We start from the raw sequence: 9,832 nt of genomic DNA, 5'->3' as shown, positions 1-9,832 counted from the left end.
CTTCAAGAAGCTCCTCTGTAAGTGCTTAGGAGAGTAAATATTACAGGTATCATTGAAATTAGAAGCAAATATTGAAGCAAAACTTAAGATCTGGAGGGAAGTTCTTATAGAAGAAAAAAAAGACTTCACTAAACCTTTATTCCCAGGTGTACCCGGAAGTTTTCAGTATCCATGATTGCCAATGTAAGGTAATTCTTGGGTTCTTTTCATCAGGATAAAAACAAAAAACCCTGAAATCTATGATGTCCTGTTATGTACAGGTTGTGAGAAGCCTGCCTAGCCAAGATCAATATCAACTAGGACAGGAATTTTGGAATTTGATATTCAGGTCAGTTAAAGAGGGAAGAAAGGCAGCTGCTTCTGGCCGCGCTATTCAGGGCGACCCTGGCTCTATGACAGGGAGGTGTCACCCTGAATTTCAATGCCCTGTCTTCAGACCACAGTATGGGCTCCTAATTTCCATCTATTCCTCCTCCATGGAAACAGCCAGTGAAGCAAAACTATGTGTGTAAAACTGCTTCTCCCACAGGCTGCTCGCTCACAGAAGCAGCGAAGTACTTTCTGTGGAAGACAGTCACCTCTGCATGGGTCTGTAGAGACAAGAGCCATTTCAAAGATGGCAGATTATAGGGTGAAATAACACTTGGTTTTTTACATTCCATGTTAACAAGCATCTGTTGTTTAAAGAAAAGTAAGTCTGAGGTGTTGATACAGAAATAAAATAGTTACTAGTAATTCTCTCCCTCTGCTGACATGCCGCAGGGTTTTACTTCCTTCTCTCGAGAACACATTATCTCGTTTAATCCTCACAATGACCTTGTCAGCTATGACCTGTCCTATTTCGCATCTGAGGAAACTTAAGAAAGTTAAATTATTTGACCAAAGTTGTAATTAGTAAGTGGTAACCTCCAGCCAAACTCCCAACCCCAAAGCCGGTGTTCTTTCTACCCTACCCCTGGCTACTCATTTCTAATTTTCATTTTGTGCTGGACTGAGACAGAGTATCTTCATTTATATACATGTATATATTTCACAAAGGTAGCGTTTAGTATGGGAACATAGGTATCTGGATCGCTAAGCCGTTTCTAGGAACCCTCAAGTATAGTTTAAATGTCTGGTGTACTCGTCTCAGTGCTGAAACTCTCACCTTTCATAATAAAATGAATTTCACGGCACAACCCCGTGCTGGACTCCTGTCTTATCACAGAAATAGCTTGTTCCTGGGAATAAGTATGTTGAGTAACTAATGCTTATTCCATTAAGAGCCTTTCAATGTTTTTTTCCTTAAGAGTCATTAATTTTTTAAAAATTAGGAAATACAGTAAATATGCTTGTTTGGTATGTCCAGAATGTCTGCATCAGGGAAAAATGCCTCCCAGAGTCCACAGAAATACCAATCATTCCACAAAGAGAGTAGGGCAGGAGCAGGGAGTCCGTCCTTCCCCTGCATCGAACATAAACTAGCCAAGCAGACTTTTGCCAGAACGACAGGAAAAATGTTCTCTTTTTAAGGTGGGCGCCTGCTGAAGGGATACTGTGGTTTGAGGCTGCCAATTACAATATTGTTAGCAAATGTAGAATTTATCTGGAAATGAAACCCAGCAAAGAGGTAGACAGAGGCAGCATTACTATTTAAGCTCCAGGTCAAACCACAGTTTCTTGAGCTTTCCAGATTCCAGCCAGAATGAATTTCCTTGTTTTGCTTAAGCTAGTCTTAGTTGGGGTCTGTCACTTCCCACTTAAAGAGAAGTAATGCAAAACTCTTTTATTTCTTTGGACTTCTTAGATTACGCCTATTGACGGCAGTCTATTACCTGTGTAATCTATCACTTCCATGTTACAAGCTATTCATCTCAGCTGTGAAATGAGAGCAATAATAAGCATCTTCTTTAGAAAAAACTTTGAGAATTAAGCCACAGACATAAAAACACCAGCTGCCATGCACAGAATTCAACAATACCATTCTTGCCCCCTTTTCTCTGGTTACCTTTCCAAAACATCAACAGCAATTTGAGCATCAAACAGTTCTGAGTGTTTTTCATGTATCAACTCATTTAATGTATGCAAACACCTGAGGTCATCATTAGCCCCATCTTGGAGGAAGGGTGGTGCGGAGAGGCTTTGTAACTTATCCGTGGATACACAGACTTCCAGAGAAAGCTGGGATACAGATTGCCATATTATGCAAAGTCCTGTGTTTGCAGGATTTCATTTTCTTTTTGCTGTGAGGCTAACTCTCACCTCCCCTTATGTCACTAATCCTGTCGTCAGAAAACCTTTCCAAAATTTAGCTACTCTTCTGTAGACTAGGAAACAAGCTCATCAATCATACTGCACTGTTAGTGCTGAATAAAGTAAGGAAAGTTCTAAGTGCAGACCTAAGGGCACAATAGATTTAGTACAGATGTTTTATGATAGTGAATTTGGAGGTTTAGAAGCTCTTTTTGCTTGTATCTTACTCAAAGGACAGTGTCGATGTATTATATATACATACCTATGCTTTATTTTTTCAATTATTCCCTAAAAGAAACTCATAAACAGCTGGGATAACAGCAGCTGATGTTTACTGAGTGCTTATAGGTACCAGGTGCCCTGCCACGCATTAACCAGAGTATTTAATTTACTCCCCATAGCCATCTTAAGATGTGTTATAAACGACCAGTAACAGCTGAGGAACTCAAGGACACCCAGGGAGGGGTAGGGGGCAGGGATGGAACTGGGTGGGATGGAGCCCCTGTGAGGGCAGGGGCAAGGTCTTACTCTCCTGGAACCTAACACAGTGCAGGGAACCCCCAGGAAGCGTTCGGATAGTTAATGAATACATGCCATGCTCTTTACTTTAAAAAGGACACTTTCAAGTGATATAAAAGGGGACTTTAATGTGAAAGAGTCATTTATTGTGTAGAAAGGAAAAAGCTTTAAAAGCAGATCCTTTTTTGAGAATTTCTAGTAACTTCTTTAATCCTAAAAAAATCTACCTTGTCACCGTAATACCAATGTCCCTTCCCCTTTGCATCAGGCAGACCTGAAGGCTCTATCCAACTAACACCCAGCCAGGGCTACTGGACGTTGAGGATGTCTGAGTCCGAGCTGGAGAGTAGGATCAGAAACACAGTGTGTCAGCCATGAAGTAAGTTTACTGTATGATCCAATTTCATCCTCTTTACCCCACCTTTTTATATTATGAGCCATATATGCCGTTATGATAGTTATTAAGGGTGAAAAGATTAATTAAAACTATAATTATCTGATAAGACTAAGCATACTGTCTAACCTGATTTAGGGCAAATTCATCCACTTTAACTAAAAATACTGACCAGAAAAAAAAAAGGTGAATAATGAAATAAAAACCTTGCAGGTCCTATTTCCACTATATATTTCCTAAGTGACCTAAGGTATCATTTAAAGAAAGAGTCAGAGTGTGTTTTAAACTTTTATTAATAAGAGTTCTGAGTACAAATAAATTTAACTTTACATTAGGGAAAAAGTTAATCACTCTCTAAGGTTTGTTCAAAACTTGTTCTGCACATTTTAATCTCCAATTTTAATGCTTAACACTATAATGCTTCTAAGTCTATAACAATTTTAGGTTTAATTTCAATAATTCTGTCTTATTGCATCTGAGACTAGAAAACATCAGGTATAAAAAAGCAAGAGACTAATTAAAATGACCTGAATATAAAACTTTCCTGATACTTTTTAAAAACCCTTTAAAACAAAACCTAAAAATCAGAATACTTTTGGCAGAAAGATTAGCAATTATGAACAAAATTACCATTACATAATAGTATTTTATCAAGAACTGTATTACAGTAATGTGGTTTACATATATTAGAATGATTTACAACATACTAAATGCTTATTTATATCAGTTATAAAAAATCTCTTTATTTAAAAAATTTAATATAGTTTAGCACTCTTGGGAGATTCAGTTCCCAATAAATAACAGGAACACAATTAAAAAATGCTAGGTGGTACATCTTTTAATTAGAGACCTAACCAGGTTAAGTCTTATGAAATAATTACGAAATTACATTCAATAATAAGCATTCATAAGGAAACAGTAACTCTAGCCCCCTCATCAGTACATATGCTTGACATCAGAAAACATACTAAGAGCAAATACATAGTAAATTCTTGAAACCAACGGGTCACTTCAGAATAAGTGCCAATCAACATTTGTTTATTCCTATTTCCACCACTCTTCATTTGAACCATGTTTTTTCTCTTTGGTTGGTGGTGTATTACTGCTTCTTGAAGACCAATCACGCCCAACATAATCCAAGGTCATCAACTCCTTTGCAGATGAAGTGAGCAAAAAACAGCAAAACACCAAACACTTTTCAACCAAAAACCATCCACCCTACTCAGCAAGGCAGGCGCCTCATCTTTTAAAACACCTTCAACCAAGGCTGCTTTACAATTAGTCCTGTAAGTCCAAGGGTATTACACTACCATTGTCTCTTTGGTTTGAGAGGAAGTTCAAATACTAAAAGTACATTTTTTAAATTTCCAAGTTACATTACTCTGGAAACATAACTGAGTTGAAAATCATGCTATACTAGGACGGAATTTCTTCAATTCCACGTATTTGGTATGAAATCTCACATCCAGTCTCTGACATAACAAAAGTGTAGGAGAACAGGAAGGGGAATTACTGATCACACTGCTTGCAAGCCTCAGGGAGCCAGGACAGGGAGCTGTCCGTGCAAACAAGCGTCTTCTGAATTCAGCCTCATGTGTTAGCACAGCTGTGGGTAAGTGATTTAACGAGACTTGTAATTGGGAAATGAGTAGCATTTAACTGTGGTTACATCCAGAGGAATGGGAAATGCCCGTGTTGTCACGGTTTCTACTTAGGAGTAGCTGAGCCTCGCCATGTAAGAAAGGGACTCCCATCCCTATTCACAGAGGACAGGGCTCCTGGCAACACTGGTTCTCCACCTCTTGGGAGCTACACTTCCCAACAGAGCCTCTCACTTTTCATTGCCATTCAACAATCAGTGGGAGGATTGTATTTAGCTCAGTGAGGACAGGACCAAAAATAAATACATAAATAAACAGGGATACAAGTAGAAAATGAGTATGTACTCCAATGGAATAAAACTCCCCATAGAGCTGTTTTAGAGGTAAAACCTATTTGTAAATAAAAAGTCAAACCAAGTGAGATATATCTCTATTTCTGGTTTCATTCAAAAGAGCATCCTTCATTTTTGGCAAACTAGCTATGAACTGTGATATGATACTTCTTTTTATTTCCATTGTATTTATATATTAAAAATTATTCCTTAATAAGGACTTTACACTATTGAAACTTGTAAATGTTTATAATAAATTCTGGATTAAATATTTCCATATTTACAATTGGAAAAAACGTACACTCTGGTCAGTCATCTCAGTAGCACTTCTTCAATTTCATCTTCTACAGAATCAACTGCTTTTACTGCTGGTTTACTGTTTGCATGTTTTAATCGGTGTCTGTTTGAATTAAAACTCCTTCCTTCGCTGAGGAAAAATTCATCTTCATCATCATGTTCTCTAACCCCGCTGCTTTTATCCCCAGGGAGAAAATTTAGAGGGTCAAAGTCTTCTTTGCTGGCAGCCAGAGAATTTGGGTCACTGCTTTTAGAGGAAATGGTGGTACTGCCACTGGTACCAAATAGTTGTTCCATCAGATTAGCTTTTTTCTCTTTCCTTGTGATCAAATCTACACTGTCTTTACTAAATTTCTCTATATTGTTTTTTTGGAAATCAAAAAGGCCACTCTTCTGGCTAGATGGATTTGACTTCCCTGATGTTTTTGCAAACGAAGGCACATAGCTCCCAAATGCAAGCTCATTTGGAGAGACTGGGCTTTTGAGAGGAGATAGATTTTGACCATCTCCTTTGGTAGTTAAAAGACTGATGTCTTGCAAATGATGCCCATTAAATAATCTTTCTGGGGAGTCAGAAAACGTGTATGTTTTGTGGCTTCTCTCTGGGGAGTGCAGTTTTGACTCCCAATCAGGAAGCAATGGGAGAGAAAGACATTTTACATTCTGAGAATCTTGGAGTTCTTTGCTGATTTCATTCAGTTTAGCAAGTAGCATTTCTCTCTTCAGCCTTTCTTCTTCCTCTTCTTCCAATTTATCAATATCTTGAATTTGGTATGTTTCCATTTGGTATCTTCCAGTTTCCAATGCTGGCTTTTCTTCTCTCTCTAGCAAAGATGTCTTTTTTTCCTTTTGCTTTTTAACAAGTTCTCTTTCCCACTCTGTATGAAACCAAATGTTTAAAATGTGATTTTACAGTAGTCAATATTTTTAAGTAAGAAAACTCTCATCTTTTATAAAACAAATCTTTATCTAATTTGTGTATGATCAGTACAGTGAGGGTAGACACCATAAGTTTCATTTTTATACTTGATATTCTGGGTTTCAAAAAGAATAAACTTAATATATATTTAAGATTCAGATTTATAGAAACAGTTTTGTTCTTCAATTTAGGGGCGAGGAAGAAGGTTCCCTGCCTATTTTTTAAACCTAACATAGTGTTGTACACTGAATGGAGGGTGGTGGGGTGGATGAAACAAGACTTTTACTTTAAACCGAGAAATAAATTGAACCTCTGGATGTCACACCCTGAGAAGGCACAACACCACTTATGCAGTGTTCTGACAGAAGATGCATTAACCTGAATCTAAGTAAAACTTGAGATAAAACCCAAATGAGAAACATTCTATTTTTTAAAATGGGGCTGTATTTATCAAAAATGTTAACTGCACAAAACATTTTTAAAAGGCTGAGAAACTGTTCTAGATTAAAGGAGATAAGAGATAAGAGAACGAAGTGCAATTCACGATCGCATTCCAGAGGGAAGAAAATGCTCTCAAGAACAGTACTGTGTCAACTGACAAAACTGTAGTAATCATGGTGGATTAGAGAAATGTGTTGTAGCAAAGTTAAATTTCCTGAAGTTGAAAACTATACTGGAATGATGAGAGAGTATCTTTATCTATTTTGGAGAAATACGTAAGAAAGCATTTTAAGACATGGGCACGAGGCACACAACTTACTTTTAAGTGGTTCTTTGACTATTATTGCCACTTTGCTATAATTTTGAAAGGATTTCTAAATGAAAAAATTAAAAATATTAACATATGTGAGAATACTATGCATTTGGTAACTTTAGTAAATGGCATTCATTCTTACTGATATCAAAGATCATTCCACACAGACTCCAGGAAAAAAAAATCAGTCAAAAACGACAAAGAGAAGTGACAGTGTTCTGTTACTTGTTTCTTTTCCTGGTGCTTAGACAGAACTGAACATAATACCTAATTTTCTACTCTACAGTTTAAAATGTGCAAGCATCTCCCTTTGTGCATGAGCCAACGGTGATATAAATATGGCTTCTATTTCAACTGCTTTAAATACACACACACAAATATACATACACTAATTGAAGCACCAATTAAGTCATGATTTTATGTTCCATTAATTTGAAGGAAAAGAAGTATTTCTCGATAAGCAGCTAATATATAACTAATAAAATATATGCAAAGGATTAGAGTCTGTGATCCTTCTCGCTTATACATTTAACACATTTTATCCAAATGGAAATGAATTTATTCCTGAACTTCATTTCCAGTATCTAAAACTATGTGAGTTGGTTCACTAAACTTTCACACTAATGCTTGAATATGTTAAAGATTTATTTTATATATCAAAACCAAAGAAAAATTAAAGAAACATATTCAAGGCCTTACAACAGATTATTTTAATGCTTGGGCTAGTCTACAGACTAGAGTCTCAAGGTCAAGCCAATAAACAGGGTTGCCTTTCAGAGTTGTCTCTTCATCAGGCTTTGATTAATTCACAAAGAATTTTTTCCCCTTTTCATCTGAATTCTACTTCATCTGAATTTTCTGAAGGTAACTTGTCTTTATCCCTTAACCTCAAATAGCAGCTGACTGACAGTCTTCATTCTTTTTCTTTCCTTAGTAATTTCTTTCCTATGTTGTGACTCTTGATAGACAGCCCCCCACCACTGTGATCAACCTTTTCTTGTTCTGTATAACCAACTCACTGTTGAGCTGGAAGAGGAGATATTAACCCCTTCTTTCTCAAGGGATGCATGCTGACTCATCACTTGTTTAAACAAACTCTTACCATCCTCCAGCTTCTCAACCTCTTGTTTCACAGCATAGAGTCCTTGACCTTTAACAAATTTGTCTTCTCTTTCCACAATTGGGTTTAGAATCCCTGCTTCTTCATGATCTTCTCTCTCTTGAGATTCCAGATACTATTACACATTAAAAAAAAAATTCAAGTTCACATGCAGAAAAATGGGGAAAAGCAATTTTAATACCATAGATTTATCTCCCTTAAGCAAAATATCAAGTTGGAAATTAAAGAAAATTTTCAATTACGAAAGCGGCAAGCCACAAGTTAATACCTTTTGAAAGATTTTCGAAAGTACACAGGATTATTTCTTACCTTAGTTAAAAAATTTAAAGAGGCATTTGGAAGACATGTCAGAACTAATATAATGGAAGCAAAGCCAATACCCTACATAAACTTCTGAAGAGACAAGTATCAGAAGTATCCTTGGCTTTGTATATTCACAACAAAACCTGACTAACTCAGTTAACCAGAAAAGGCTATTAACAACTGTTAAAGGCCAAGTGATATGCTTTTGAACTGTAACAGTGGCAGTAACGACTACAGTGAATCTTTCAAGTTTATACTAGCCCAAAGCCTCTAACTAATAAATCTTATAATATTTAAGTTAAATAAAAATGTAAACTTGTTTACAATGTAAACAATTCCTTGTTCCTTATGGCCCCTTCACGTGTGTGTGTGTAATTTTTCTTAATAAAAGTAAAATTTATTATTAGTGGACTTGTACAGAACTATCCCCTAGTATCCATTTTCCCCCTCCTTTTAGTTACAGAGTCCCTGGAGTTTTAGCAGAGCACAGGGCTGCTCCACTGGAGACCACATTTGCTAGACTCCCTTGAAGCTAGACAGCACCAATGGGATGTGAGTGGAAATACAGATGCAACTTCTGATCATTTATAAAAACAAAAGCTCTTTGCCCTCCACTTCCTCACCCCTCCTTCCCACAGGTGTGGGAAGCCAATTCGAACCATACAGAGGAGGTTACACTCAAAGGTGGAAGAACAATAGAGAATGAGTACCATGGAACAAAGAAGTCTACCTACCCTGCACTACCCAGTGACCTTCAGTTTGTTACAAGAGAAAGAAACCTGAATCTTGCTTGAGCCACTGTATTCTGGGTCTCCTTCCAATAGCAACAGCCTGTACTTTAACTAACACAGCTCACCTTTGCTGAGGCCCCTTAAAGCAACAGGATTAGTCTTAACAGCTTTATAAACTTTGTGATTAGTTATTACCACAACTCTGACAGGTAACCCACCCCTGTTTTATATTAGGAAACTGAGGCTCCAAGAAGTCACACAAGTCACTAGTGTTTGAACCGTAATTTAATTAAAAAGCAGTGCTAACTCCAAGGCTATATACTCTCACTATATCAGGTTGCTGCTCCTCCTGCTGAATCTTATAATATAAAGACCATTTTTTTAATCTTTCTAAAATTAAGATTTACTTTGCTATTCTACACTTTACCTTTTCAGAAAGATAAATTAATATGATCCACTCTCAACAATATATAAATATAAGGAGAAACACACTTATAAGATACAGCTAACTTATCTAAACTGTAAAAAAAAGAAAGCTAGAGTACACAGAGGAACCAATTCAGTCCACCCTTCTGTTTTATACCACACACAGGAAGACAGCTCAAGGTCACTGGGAAACTTACAAGGCAC

At 36.9% G+C, this 9,832-nt stretch overlaps 1 protein-coding gene across 2 annotated transcripts in view; it reads right to left on the bottom strand.

Annotated features, from left to right (window-relative positions):
• Positions 1-3,420: 3,420 nt before the first annotated feature.
• LCA5 (lebercilin LCA5) overlaps positions 3,421-9,832 on the bottom strand; it is a 42,232-nt gene continuing 35,820 nt past the window's right edge. For both annotated transcript variants that reach the window (XM_010997853.3, XM_064486927.1), the window contains 2 exons: positions 8,151-8,283; positions 3,421-6,253 (listed from right to left, as the gene is read on the bottom strand). In XM_010997853.3, coding sequence (XP_010996155.3) covers positions 5,391-6,253; positions 8,151-8,283 — 996 coding nt within the window. In that variant the 3' untranslated portion in view covers positions 3,421-5,390. The remainder of the gene's footprint in view (positions 6,254-8,150; positions 8,284-9,832) is intronic.

Source organism: Camelus dromedarius, chromosome 6, assembly GCF_036321535.1.
Source record: "Camelus dromedarius isolate mCamDro1 chromosome 6, mCamDro1.pat, whole genome shotgun sequence".
Taxonomy (NCBI): domain Eukaryota; kingdom Metazoa; phylum Chordata; class Mammalia; order Artiodactyla; family Camelidae; genus Camelus; species Camelus dromedarius.
This window is presented reverse-complemented; position numbering and strand designations above follow the sequence as displayed.